The sequence below is a fragment of the Blennius ocellaris genome, assembly GCF_963422515.1.
Source record: "Blennius ocellaris genome assembly, chromosome: 6".
Classification (NCBI taxonomy): Eukaryota; Metazoa; Chordata; class Actinopteri; order Blenniiformes; family Blenniidae; genus Blennius; species Blennius ocellaris.
Genome location: NC_137655.1, coordinates 23,838,252 through 23,852,411, shown reverse-complemented (window position 1 = coordinate 23,852,411; position 14,160 = coordinate 23,838,252). Strand labels below are relative to the sequence as shown.

General features: G+C 38.8%; 1 protein-coding gene across 26 annotated transcripts in view; it reads left to right on the top strand.

The window, feature by feature from the left end:
- The first annotated feature begins 2,965 nt into the window (after positions 1 to 2,965).
- neb (nebulin) overlaps positions 2,966 to 14,160 on the top strand; it is a 97,574-nt gene continuing 86,379 nt past the window's right edge. For 25 of the 26 annotated variants that reach the window (XM_080497629.1, XM_080497624.1, XM_080497646.1 and 22 more), the window contains exons 1-11: positions 2,966 to 3,068; positions 4,116 to 4,194; positions 8,200 to 8,259; positions 8,952 to 9,059; positions 9,880 to 9,987; positions 10,948 to 11,052; positions 11,128 to 11,232; positions 11,383 to 11,487; positions 12,638 to 12,742; positions 13,524 to 13,628; positions 13,731 to 13,838. In XM_080497629.1, the coding sequence (XP_080353755.1) occupies positions 4,138 to 4,194; positions 8,200 to 8,259; positions 8,952 to 9,059; positions 9,880 to 9,987; positions 10,948 to 11,052; positions 11,128 to 11,232; positions 11,383 to 11,487; positions 12,638 to 12,742; positions 13,524 to 13,628; positions 13,731 to 13,838 (966 nt within the window). In that variant the 5' untranslated portion in view covers positions 2,966 to 3,068; positions 4,116 to 4,137. The remainder of the gene's footprint in view (positions 3,069 to 4,115; positions 4,195 to 8,199; positions 8,260 to 8,951; positions 9,060 to 9,879; positions 9,988 to 10,947; positions 11,053 to 11,127; positions 11,233 to 11,382; positions 11,488 to 12,637; positions 12,743 to 13,523; positions 13,629 to 13,730; positions 13,839 to 14,160) is intronic. The other variant, XM_080497641.1, reaches the window with a different exon arrangement.

Genomic DNA, 14,160 nt, shown 5'->3' with positions numbered 1-14,160 from the left:
ACCTCCCTTTCCTGCAAAGTCACTGTCTGAATGTGTAATTGGTTTAATTTTAGGCCTCTTCCCTCATTAGAATTCATACATTCTCAGGTGTTGTTGGGGTTGAACTCTCAGTTGGCAGCACGGATGTTGTGCTTGTCTTCCCTGCAGCTGTTGTGTTCTGGGCTCACTGGTCATCACTCGTTTTTTCCAGTGACGAAGCCCCATGTCGCCCCCTTCCTCTCTCCCCAACTGCCTCTGGCACTGAAAAGTCAGATTTTGTCTGCTAAAAATCATCAAAACTGTTCAGAAATATTGCACATCTGAAGGTCAGTGACACGTTTGAAATGGTCTTTTCACCTTTGAAATTAGACAGCAGATATCTTGAAGTTGGGTTATGGGGTTAAAGTTAAACTCATTGAATGTCACTTTCAATACAATCACATTATCTCCCACAGTATAGACAATGTAGGAATACCCAGGATGGGAAAATTGATTGAACCGAATTTTGACTTTCGTTTGCATTTTTCATACAGAGGTGGCAGATATTTTCCCGTTATCACAACAATGCTGACGTTGACCTACTTGAGTTTTAGTGAAGAGGTTTTTTTTTTTGTCTTTACATGTTAAGACAAATATATATATTTTCCATTCCTACAATTGGCTCATTCCTTGTTTTAACCTCCACGGGGACGATTCAGAGAATTAAAAAAATGACCAAGTTTTAAAAAACACGTATTATAAACTAGTATTATAATCATAATATTTACAGCGTGTTAGCACACAAGCATATATATATGTGTAGATTGCTTCCAACACCAGAAATTGTTCGACATGAAAACACATTGTGGATCAATAAAGTTTAGTTTTTCAGGCTTTTGTGCTGTTGAATTGACACTTGAATAATTAAATGCATTAATATTTCATTATAGCATAAAACAATAGAGGTATATCTGCCGTATAATACTGAATACGTAATATGGTTGAATTAGCATTTTACCAATCTTTTGTGTGTGTGTGTATATATATATATATATATATATATATATATATATATATATATATATACACACACACACACACACACACACATACATACATACTGTTGTATATGCTTAGTTTTCTGAATTGGATCATGACCTGTACAACCAACAACCAAACATTTTATGTAAAGTTAGGTACATGAATCAATCTAGTTGTATTTTTTTAAGGGTCAATTCCCCTTTTCAAGATGAGTTTATGTCCTCAGATTTTTTTCGTATGCAGAAAATTATTTGCTGAGACAATTACAAATGATAAAAACCACAAAACTGAGCATGGTTTTTATTTTGAAATCCTGGCAGAACAATCCAGAAAGAGCAATGTTGGAATGGAGAATTTAAGATGGAAAACTGCAAACTGTTGCACATTATGCTACTGCAACACTCACAGGTTAAACTGATATGAATCAAAAGAGATTAGATATCATATATCATTTATTTGTTTGTTTGTAAAAAGAAATCGTAATAAAATTATCGTAAAAAAACGAATCAATTCAATACAATGCAGAACAAAAGTTTCCAAATTCCTGAATGAAATGGAGCAGAAAGAAAATTAACTTATGTACTCTGCCCATTTATCTCGAGTAATCATCTGTCATTGAATATTAAAAGTAAACAGCATTTTTTTTTTTTTAAATGCCATGAATAGACAGAGCCAATAAATTTAGACTGAAAAACAGCAAAAAGTGAGAGTAATGCAAATTTGAATTCAACAGGACATCATTATACAACAGGTACAACATCACATGAATACAAGTGTATAGATATCTTTATGAGTCTTTAAAAGCAGTCATTTCTTCTGGCAGACTGTTCCGAAGTCAAGCAGTTGTGATAGAAAAGGTGAGATCCATTTTTGAAGACTCCCAACTGAAGAGCTGAGCACATGCTCTTAAGATCTGTATCTCTGCAAATGCATTCAAATGCAGACCTATAGACAATTTCAGAGTCACCCATGAAGCCCAAATGCAAGTTTTTGCACTGCGGTGGAAATTGGAGAGAAGCCACACAGAAAACCCTCGCAGCTTGAACTCGAGCTGAGGATATTCCTGCTGTGAGGTGAGAGTGCGTCGCAGTCCACCACGGTGTGGCTGCATGTCAAGGATTTTTATGAACTAAGGTTGACAATGCAACCCAAAACAGGAACTGTGCTTCACCTGAGTCGGATACAGAATTAACTGAGGTAAAAAAATGTTTTTAATCTGTTCGTTGGATATTTGAACTCTTTTCTTGACTAGGATTATGTAAATCTTAAATGAAAATGGCTGGTAAGACAAAATAGGAAAATGTCAAGGTTTTATACAGATCGTGATGGATGATTAGAGACTTTACAGAACAATGCAGAGTTCATTAGATGTCAGCGATCTGAGATGTGTCAAGTCAAATGTCCTCGAGTTTCATTAGTCATGACTTGTACGCTCTGACTCATTGTTTGTTTACAGACTTGCCCTCAATCCAAAGGTTATCTGTGATTAATCAGACTTATCACATATGTAAAATGCAGAGCAGCTGTTGATTCGAGAGCCTATCACTCGCTTGTTGTCCTGTCTCAAAGGCCCTCTCTTGAGCACTGACCTGATTCATACCCAGCCATGCAGCTCAGGGTCAGCTGACGGGTGACCTCAACAAATCTGCCGCTCACAGTTACACTGCGCCTCAAGCTAGGCTTCCCCCTTCAGACTCATCATTGTTACTAAAGAAAGAGTCATTTTTTGATGTTTCGCCCAGAAGCTGTTGCATGGGTCGACGTCACAATCGTCACAGAGCGACTGTTTTAGTTTAGATTGTGTATTTGAGACCGCCGCACTCGTGCCCCATTGCCTTCCTCATAACTATATCGCTGATGCTTTAGTCTCAACAGGTGCTCTTTTCTGAAAGGATCACATAGGTATATTTAGATTTTGTAACCTGAGAGCGCTGGTCTGTGATTGGCTGCGTCAACCACATGATAACCTGGGTCGAAACCTCAGCTGTGTGCTGTCGCCCAGCGTTTCTCTGGAGGGAAGCTGCGGAGGCTTTGGCGGCTTGGGAAACCATTAAACTTTATCATAACTGGTAAGAAAAGGAAAGGATATAAACTGAGAAATATCCCTGTGTTCTACCCCCTGCATGGCTTTCCATTTGGCTTGGACTTTCATCGTTTCCATCGGACGCTACCATCTGGATCCAGGAGGAGGAATGACTGAAGAATAAAGAGTGTGAAGGCTCCACGGCATACTGAAGGAGTAACCGAACCAATAAGAACTGCAAACCTCAAACAAGATCAACCACTGGCCCACCATTGGATGTATCTGACTCTGACCGCTTTGTCCTCTTGCTAACATCTCCGGCCTGTCTGGCTGTTTGCTCCTTGTACCTCAACTGCTCTGCTCATTTCCTGTGTGGTTTACTGATAAAAAAATTGTTTTATTCAAAAAAGAGTCAGCAGTGAAGCGCTTAAAAAGGTAGTTATAGTGTGCCATCCTATATTTAACCTGCAGCCTCAGAAGGCATTGCAGCTCCATTTGCTAAACACAGTCAACCAATCAGGCTACGGCATTGGCTTACATGTCAAATATCTGAAGCGCTGTTGGGCAGCTGTCGCCAACCTTCAGCCAGGAGGCACCCACTGCGCTTTGAGCTGTTTTGTGGCATGTGAGGGAGGAGGGGGTGGCCGTCGTACATTCAAAGACAGGGGCCTATTATAATGCTCTCACTCTCACCTTCCTGTGGAGTTGTCAATTTATAGTTTTGCGAGACTTTAGTGGACAGCAATTGCAGCTTCCTTACTGTATGGAAACACAACACTCTAGCTGGTATGACGCCATGCCTTGGTGTTTTAAGCATCCAGCTTGTAGTTCATGTGTAATTGTGTATATTTAAATAAGGTGAGCAAGTTCAGTGGGATATGTCTGGATGCATCCTAAAATATCCCTGGTGCAGTTGTCCTTGGATCTCTCGTCTAAGCCCCTCCATCTGCAGTGCAAAACTGAGAGTTGGGTGCTGCTCACAGAGCACGCAGGACAGTTGCCGGCTTTATTGAACAGCGTAGAAAAGCTTGATTATTGCTTATTTCAGGTGTAAATAATGAACACATGCAAATGTAATCTGTCTTTTGTGTAGAGCTTCGAAAAACTGGCCCAAAATGACGGAGATTATAGAAGAATATGAGGTGGAGGAGGAAGAAGAGTTTTACGACGAGGTAAGTGGACATCAATTCACTTCCTGTTGTGAGCGCTTTCAAACCAATTATATTACTATACTTTGTTTCTGACTTGAGGTGCAGTTTCATCCCATTCAGTAGATCCACTGGTTCCATGGGTCCTGTGCGCCCCCCCCCCCCCCCCCCCCCCCTATGAATAGTTACTTTAGTGGCGGTTCCCCTTTCCAGTCAGCAGTTCATGGAATTGGCCATCCATGGCTACTGGTATATCCTCTTTCGGAAAGACTCCCTGTGATGGCTTTCAGGCCCATTGCCCTCCCAGTCAACAATCAATCAAACTTCAACATACTGATTGCAGATAGATGCAAAATGTAAAAAAAATGGCCTGTGGTGACAATTATTACACAAGTCCCAGATATATACACTACCATATAGGGAAGATTAATCTTGATGGAAAGATGAATGGAAACTTATTTACGATATCTGTTAAATTGCTTGATTTGTACTGATGTTAAAAATACTCAAGTAACTTCTCCCAAAACTCAGAGTATCCATTATTTTTAAACCAACCTCAATAGCAGACATTTTAAGTTTAACTTTAAGAAAAAACAACAACTTTGGGCTTCAAAGATGTGTAACAAAAATGTTTAAAAAATGAATTGAAAATGTGGTTGTACATTGTAGTGAAGTTGATTATGTGGTAAAATTGTTACATATGACTATAATTACAGATACCATAGAATACTACTTACTTGCAGTAGTTTGAGTATTTGTAATCTGCTAATTCCACCCCTGATATAATCTGTACAAGCACTTATCTAACCAGTCAGTCTATTCACTCACATTGATGTGATGATGTAAAAGTTTCCACGGTAGATTTGTGTGTATACGTTCAATTACATATAATTTGGAGGTGTCCCAGTTTGAAACATCAGTATTTTGTTGTTTGCTAGGGAGAAGGCTGTAAAGATTATTCATATTTCTGAAATATCATGTATTTTATTGAAAACTCGAGGCTGTTTGATCTGCTACTTTGTTGTGTAATTATTGCCTTACAGAACTTCTCCATGTCAGTGTCTGATGGAAGAGTGGAAGCAGAAGGCTCGAACTTAATCCCATATTTCCTGGTGAAATAGGATTAAATTCAGCCTTGTATTTGCTTACAGTTTACTTAACGTTGCTGATATTTTATAGGGGAGTTTGAATGATTGCTTCCAGCTATCACAAAAATATAAAATCATACAAATCCTCTTTCTTTTTGTCATGAAACTCCCTTATGATATATCAACGGTTTCACACAGATTAACTGCAAAGATATAAATCATTAGGGAGGCGGAACAGATTTAAAGTTAAAGACTCAATACACTCTGATTTCACGAGTACTTTCATCTATACTGTGGAGAAAAGTAGCATTATTTTCAATGAGAAGTAAGATGGCTTGTTATTTAATCTACAGAATGGGGAAAAACATAGGGCCTATCAACAGTTATACATTCATGGCCATATGAATATGTAGAAAGTGGTCTTTTAATACTATTTGTAGTCTCCAGGCTTTGAATTTAGGTTAATATTACAACACATTAGAGTATAAATATCGTCTTGAGTGTGTTGTTCCTCTTAACTTAAAAGATGACTTTGCTTCTCGGGTCATTAGGAGGTGCAAGTGAAGACTTCCCTGTCTGGAATGTAGACAAATTTAGAAATGGACTTGTACAGCACATTGGCAGAGATGGAGGGATGTAAAAAGTAGAGAGAGAGAGAGAGAGGGGGGGGGGGGGGGGGGGGGGGGACGAGTCAGTGTGCTGTATATTAGATTCAGACAGTTTCTAGCTTGTGAACATTACAGCACTGGAAATAAGCTTGTGGGAGGTGAATACATGGGAAATGGACAGCAACAGGGATGTGTAATTAGTGTTAATGTTAGTGTGACGAGTGTTTGAGTCACACCTATGGTTCTCTCCTGTCTGATAGATTCAGATACTGAAGCCTCTTACAAATGTTGATCAGAATGATTGAGATGTTCTTTCTGTCAGCTCTGGTTAAACTCGAAGAATAAATGAGAAACATGGCAAGTAACTGAGTCAAAAGTAGTATTGAAATTAACCTGATATCTTCTTAATGTTAACAGTCATTTCGTAAAACAATAATTCCAGGTATAACAAGTTCAAATGTGGTTAAAATTACCTTTCAAGTCAACACTGTATTACTTTTAGGAAATGTGTTCAGAACGGAAATGTGAGCCTCTTTGGGCTCACACCTTCCAGCTTACGTTAATTTTAATAGTTTTATAGTAACTATACTATAACTATAGTAACTATAGTAACTTTTATAGTTCTTTTTAAGACAGGAAAAGAGCGTTTCAGACAATTGGTGTGTCGGAGGTATTAAACGTATTATATAATACAGGAGTTTTATTATTTTTGTAAGTGGTTTTATTTCAACACAATGATTTTCAAGCATGTGCTAAATTATTATGTCAAATTAAATTAATGACTATTTTGTCCTCGGAATAGGAAAATCCTACATAACAGTGTTGTGAAATATTCCAACATTTTAGATTTCCCAGAATTATAAGCCACTATTACAAACAATTGTTAAAAAAATCAATGGAAATATCTGACTTGGTGTGTAAAAATGTTAAATAGTAAAGTAAATGTCTGAATTGTTTTACTAGAAAAGGCTATTTTACTCTTAACAGGCACAGCTCATCCAAACAATCAAACCGACCATGCTGAAAAACATTTCTTGATGAGTGTTACCATCATTACAGTTAAGGAATATGAGATTTGTATTTGTCTGTGCAAGGCAAAGCAATTTAGAAATCCAGAAAAAAATATAGTTTTAAGGAAAACAACAATTATGAGATTCTAATACAATGAGATGCAATATGAAAACATTTGATACAGTGTGATAAAATCTGATACAATACAATATGATGTGACACAATACATTAAATTAAAGTACAATTTGAAATTATATCATATGATATGATACAGTTAATTACTACAAGTCATGATAACATACCATAATGATACAAAATGATAAGATATAACATGATAAGACACAATAAGGTTAAATATAACATGATACGATATAACGCAATAAGATAAAGAGGATAAATTAGAATAGGACCCAATACAATACATTACTGTCAGGGATAGTATGAATATATGACACCGTATATTATTATTTGATACAATAAGATGCAATGAAATGGCTATGTTGTCATTGTACACATAGAATTTTGAATACATTTAGTATTACAGCTGAAGCTGCATCACTAGTACAAAAAGAGAACCACCATCCTGCTAAAAACAAAAGCAGCATGACAGAAATTATATTAATAGACCAAAGCTAAACCAAAGTTTTCCAAACCACAGACTATTGCTTTTATGAAGAATGTATTCAAACCAACGTGCGAGAGTGATCAGGACAGTTTGCTGCAAAAAAAAAAACAGTTGACAAATAATGTTTTATTTTTGAGTATCGGATAAAGGCAAAAGCCCAAAGCCTTTTTCAAAACTACCTGCATCGACAGATTCTCTTTGAGGAACGTGAGAAAACATGTTTTTGAGATTTGGTTGAACTGATCTTTTATGCCCATGGGAGATCAGTGTGAACAGACGTGGAAATTATAAAGCTGTCCAAACAGGTTGTGTGCTGTAGCAACTGATAACAGCAACGATGGCGTGTGAAGCGATGAATAAGAATAGAGTTATTGTGATATGAGCGGCCTGGCGTTGACAGATTTGGGCTGAGGATAAACGATTTAGAGCGGCCTGTTTAATTCAAGGTTTATTAGTCATTTGTCACAATTAAGTCCTTCTATCTCTTCTTCCAGTTTGTCCCGAGTCAAAGGAAAGCATGCGTTTTCCTTAATGCACTTTGATGCAGCTTCTAATGTGATGCAGTGAGAAGTCTCAGTAGGATAATGCCAACCAGAGCTGTAGGAAAAATCACCCTCAATCCAAAATTACTGTGCTGTTTCTCCCATAACTTGTTCTGGAAGTTTTTGCAAACGCAGAATTTGTCCTATACTTGTAGTATGTTGAGGAGATTACAACGACGACTGTCACTGAGCACAGCACTCAGGGCTCAGCGCAGGTAAAGCACCTCCTCCAAAAGCACAACTCCAGCAGGGCGGCGGTCTTTTCATCTCTGTGTCTGCATGTCTATATGGATCATGTGTTGTCTGGCCTCGGCAAGTTTTCATGCAAGTTAGCAATTTAATTAGAAACCAGTCACAACACCACACAAAGTTAATGTGAAGAATCCCCTTGGTTCCGAGCACCAGTTCTTTGGTTCTTTGTCGACCACCAGACCTGCTCTCTAACCCTTGTGTCCTGTACGTGTGTTGTTAATTGTGCATGCAGTGCAATAGACATGCATATATTCTAGGTGTTCACTGACTAATCTGCTTCTGCTTGTCTGAGATGTGTCTGCCCTTCAGTCGCCTTTCAGCCAACATGATTTCAGCTCATAATCTCCTTATTCTGACTCACTTCCATGTTGAATTAAGTAGTGCTGAATAAATCTTGACTTATCTTCGAGAAGGTGAGTAAATAATGTAATGCGAGTATACTGGTTTACACTGACAATGACAAATCATTATTTAATAAGCACATTTGCATTGTGGTTAAAGTCGTCTCTGCCCTAAATGATTACTGAGCTCCTTCACCTTGCATTGGTAGATTCCCCTCATGGCCAGCATGTTTCTTCCAATCCATCCTCCTTGGTTGGTTCCTTTATTGGACGATTAAATGTATTTCCCCATTTTTTTTTCTGCTTTGGCTCAGACTGGCTTGCCCACCCGTAAAGTCAGGAAGAAGGTCAAGGTGGATACTTCCAAGTTCATGACTCCATACCTGGCCCACAGCCAGAAGATGCTGGAGCAGTTCAGCCACGTAAGTAACAAGCTCCAGGTCTAAAATCAAGTCTTACCTCTATTTTTTGGTTTTGTTTTCTACAGCAGTGGCTACCCCCAGATGTGTTTTCATGTAACCAACAAACAATTAACTTCTAACTATTGCCTACAACTCTTTTACCAACTGCATTCATGATTTTAGATCACAGTGTATTTCATCAATTTACAATATCCTTCATTATATTTATATTCTTTATTTCTTACAACACCTACATTAGATTATATTGAAAAGTTCTGCTTCTATCATTGATTAATTTGATTTTGTTGCAAGTATTTAATTGCTTCTATTCTTCCTGTCGTCACTTGCACACATATGAAACAAGTGGTTTCCTGCCTTCTTAAGGTGAAGAGACTCCCCAACTTGTTGCTAAAGCATCTGAATAAAGCCAAAATCTGGTGGACATGTCCATTTTCACGAATAGAGCTCCACCAAAATAAGAGCAATGGGCAGTTTCCCAGATCTGCTCTCCAATCAAGAAAGTGTCTGACGTGTGTGTCCTAAAATAACAACGCTTTGTGTATCCTCCTAATCTTTGACACTCTTTATGGAGGTTTGAAAATCACTTGTAGAAGCAAACCTAAATGTTCCCTTTTTGATTTTAGCATGGTTCTTTCCACTTTCCCTTGTTTACAATACTGGTAAAATATCCAGCATTCCTATTATCTCATATGAAAGTGTTGTGTATTTGTAATGCAGTCTCTATGGAAGTGTTAAATATTTTTCTTATTGCCAGAGGGATCGTTCACCTAAATAAAAGTCTATTAAAATAAATCAAAAACTGTGTCTTTGTCCTTGGCAGAACAAGTACCGTCAGGCTTATGACTTGTCCAGGGGAGAGCCTCCTGCAATCATCACTGACACCCCAGAAATGATCCGTATCAAGAAGGCCCAGGAGCAGCTCAGTGAGGTAACATATTCAGGACTGTGGTCACAGTTTCTCCCGGGGGGGAAAAAAAATGATTCTAAAAATTATAACAGGCCTCAATAGATGAATCTGAATGAATGTGAAGAAAAGGTTGAAATGTAACTCGGTTCGTTCAAAATTATTTAGTAATTCTAGTAATTCCATTAATTACCTACTATTACTAACTAAAGCAGGCTCACTCACACCACTGAGTCTAATTTTCATTCTCAGACTTGGCAGCTGTCTGGAGAAATGACACGTCATAGTGCCAGCCCAGTGTAACTTCAGGAAGACGTGGCAGTATTTAACTGAAAAACACCACAAAAACAATGAGGACCATAAAACATCATATAAACCCATCAGTCACGGGGTTCCCTAGGGATCCATTTTAGGGCCACTTCTCTTCATTTTATACATGAGTGACTTTACCTTTACTACATAAGATTTTCCCATTGACACAAATGAAAAACCAAAAACACTTGAACAGCAAGCACACTCCCTACAAATAGCAGGCGTGTGAATATATATATACTGCTCTGTTTAGATGCAACAAACTGTCTCTGAATGTCATCAAAATGAATTATGTCACATTTGGACCATTTTATTAATGTTTTTTTTAAATAAGAGCAAATCTGTCTTAAAAATAAATACACACAGTGTTGCAGGAGTCAGCTTTTGGTGGATCGTCATAGACACATTTCTCAATTCTAAATATCATATTGATTAGCGAACAAAAAATCTCTAAACCTGCCCCTTTGTTTCTTTACGCTTGTGCTTTATCTCAATCACTCGAGAAAAAAAAATTAAAACTTCACTTGAGGCTCATGTATGCATGCTCCTGCAACATCATATGGAGAAACACATTTCAACCAACTTCAAAAGCCAAATTCTCCAAAAGAAACTCATATCTAGTGTGATGATGTGTGATAAACTAAATGCAATAACTTTGTGTATCATCTCCAGGTTAAATACCGCATGGAGGGCAACAAAGCTCGGACAACCAGCTTGTACGATGGCGAAGCCAAAGAGGTCATCCACGTCAAGCATGTGTCAGACCTGATCAGCAAGGTGAGTGACCGGAAATCATCCCAGCATATGAAAGTGAAAGATTTGGATGAAACTGTGACTGTTCGTCTCCCGTAGGTTCTGTACAAACAGAAGTGGGAGGAGACTAAGGACAAATACCTGCTGCCACCTGATGCCCCTGAGCTCGTTCTCGCTGTGAAGAATGCTGCTAACTACAGCAAAGTAAATCCAATTCGCTACTGACATGCTCTGAATTTCATATCCAAACAGAAGCTGTCATAATATAAACTCAAAGCTGTGTTTTACAATGAAATATGAAGACCATCTGGTGAAATGTTTTTCATGCATGGAGTAACTTCATACTCTGTCCAGAAACTGTATACGGAGGTCTGGGACGAAGAGAAGACCATGTTCTGCCCTTACAGCGACAGTCCTGAGCTGCGCAGGGTGGCCAAGGCTCAGGAGGTCCTCAGTGATGTAAGCTCACTTCATTTTTATCACCAATCACTTAATGATTTTCATCGCATTGCCCAAATCTAGATTTTAATGTAATTTGGGATTAATTACAAAAGAATTCTTTGACACCTCAAATGTTTCAGGTGTTATTATTTTTAATTGTAGGAATCAACAGATTATTGGATCAACAGAACACAATTCACATTGTGTGAAGATCCAAACACAAACACTGGCATCCAGCCCTAATATTAGGATCACTGGCAGGTGAAATTAATAACACTGTTTCTTTATCATGGCACATATATTTGGCAGCAAGTGAATATTTTGTCATCATAGTTGATGGATGAGCAGCAGGGAAAAGTACATTTGAGCAAAGTATGGTGGGTCAGACCATTTTGAGACCTGCAGCTTCTGTGTTGTGTTATTTCCTGCAGTGGTTAGTATCTATCAAAAGTAGTCCAATGGAGGAAAATCTGTGACTGGTGATGGGTAGCTGAGGCTTATTGATGCAAGTGGGGGGGTGGAATTCATCCTATGTGAACCAACTCAACAGACACTCTTCTGCTGGTGCTGATTGAAAACTGTCATAAGACCCACCTACAGCACAGTTTGTTTTGTACGAGGCTGCAGAGCTCCACAGCTGGAAGTGTTCCCATGCTGATCCCTGCACACTTCACAAAATGCCATCAGTTGGCATGCGAGCTTTAGGACTGGACCACAGAGCAATGTATGTGAATGGCTGACTCAACACATAGCACCAAGATGCCTTACAGGAAGAAGGTAGGACAGCAGAGGCAGTATGATGCTTTGGGCAATGCTCTGCTGGCAAACAATGGGTCCTTCAATCCATGTGGAAGTTACTGAGACAGGTCGTAGGTTATAGACTACAAAATCAGCATCATACAGTTGGGATAGCAACTGTTTATATATCATCACCTTTAAATATGGATTTTCTGACCATCAATATGTATATTTGTGTCCTCAGTATTACTGTCATCTTTAAGGTCACTGTCGCGCCTCCTTTTCTTTATTCAGTTGTTCTTCATGTTTTTTTTTGTGAAATCTCCGGTTAACTTAGTCAGAGTCTGCCTGTGCACCAGTGTCAGCTTGTCCCTTTGAATTACAAACACACAGACAATTTCAGACGCCTGCTGTGTGTGTGTCACCACAGGTTACCTATAAGAAAGGTCACAATGAGCGCAAGGCCAAGTACACCTCTTTGGCGGATCCTCCGGAGGTGGAGCTCGCCAGAAGAGCGGACAACCAGCGCAGTGACGTAAGTAAAAACAATTCAAGATTAAGCTGAATGATGAACTTACCTCCAGTAATCTGTACTAATATACAGTATAAGTCAGATAGTTAAATGTACAAGATGTATTGTCACAGGAGAGCCATTGTCCCAACAGCAATAACTTTGTATTATGACTCACTCTTGGATAAAGGTGAACTCTAAAGATTTTCAACATTATAGTCAACTTGCTTAAGTTGATGTCAAAGACTTCATCCATCCATCCATCCATACATACATACATACATCCATTTCTCATGCAATCCTTGAAGAGGATAAGAATCACATATCAGTCATCATCAGTCATATCAACACCTCTGATTTTAATGTTCAGTTCTCCCCATCACGAAAACTGCCAGTTTGATTAAACCCACAGAAGGTAGTCTGGTGTCATTTCTACTCCATTACAATGACAAATGGAAAGAGGAGAGTACTGAACACCAGGTAAACTGAAGATAATTGTTTTATAGAGGCTTGGTGCACTTGTAAAACCGGGCCCTCGGACTTCAAGCAGCGCTGAGCCACTGTTAGAGATAACTGTCAAGCTGCTCTCTGATATTAGTGATCACATCAAGCTGCACCGAAGGAAGGAGCAAACAACAGGCTTAAATTGCAAGAATTCCAGATTCCATCATGCTTTTTTGCTAACATATGAAATAAAATATGAAATATATTGTTTTTGAATCCTTAATCATTAACAGAACAGATATTGATCTTTTCTTAAGCCAAACAATGGCCTCTAATACTAATTTCCACTTGATCCCCACAGCTCAAGTACAAGAAAGACTACAATGAAAATGTAAAGGGTCAGTGGTGTGAAACTCCCTACTTCGACGTGGCCACTGCCAGAGTGGCGATGGAAAACCTCAGCCAAGTACGAGCTCACTGAGTATTAACAACAGGCTAGAGAAATATCTAAATAAATGCATCATTTGGTCAATTATTTGTGTTTAACTGTTTTGTATTCTTCTTTCAGAGGAAATACACGCAAGAGTTTGAGAACACAAAAGACCAAATTTATTTCATGCAAACGGAGACACCCGTTTATGAAACGAACAAGAAGGCTCGTATTGCGGCGAGTGAGGTGAGCCCACAAACACACACAAACACAAAGGCATCAGAGTATTTTTATAGATGCTATCTCGTGTGGAAGACACGGCAGGGAGTTGACCCCAGTGTTGGAGTGGTGTGTGAGTCAACCTCTCTGACGCAGACACACACTTTATTGTGCCCACACTGCGTTACTGAGGCCCTGTTTACACGACAATGATTACGAGTCTATCCGCAACACTTTCTTCACTGTTGGGGGGTTCTTTTACATGGCATCAGTGTGCGGATGCACTGTATCCGCAAAGTTTTTAATCCGGCTCCCAAAGTGGAAAGATTCTTTCACGGCAGCTAATCCC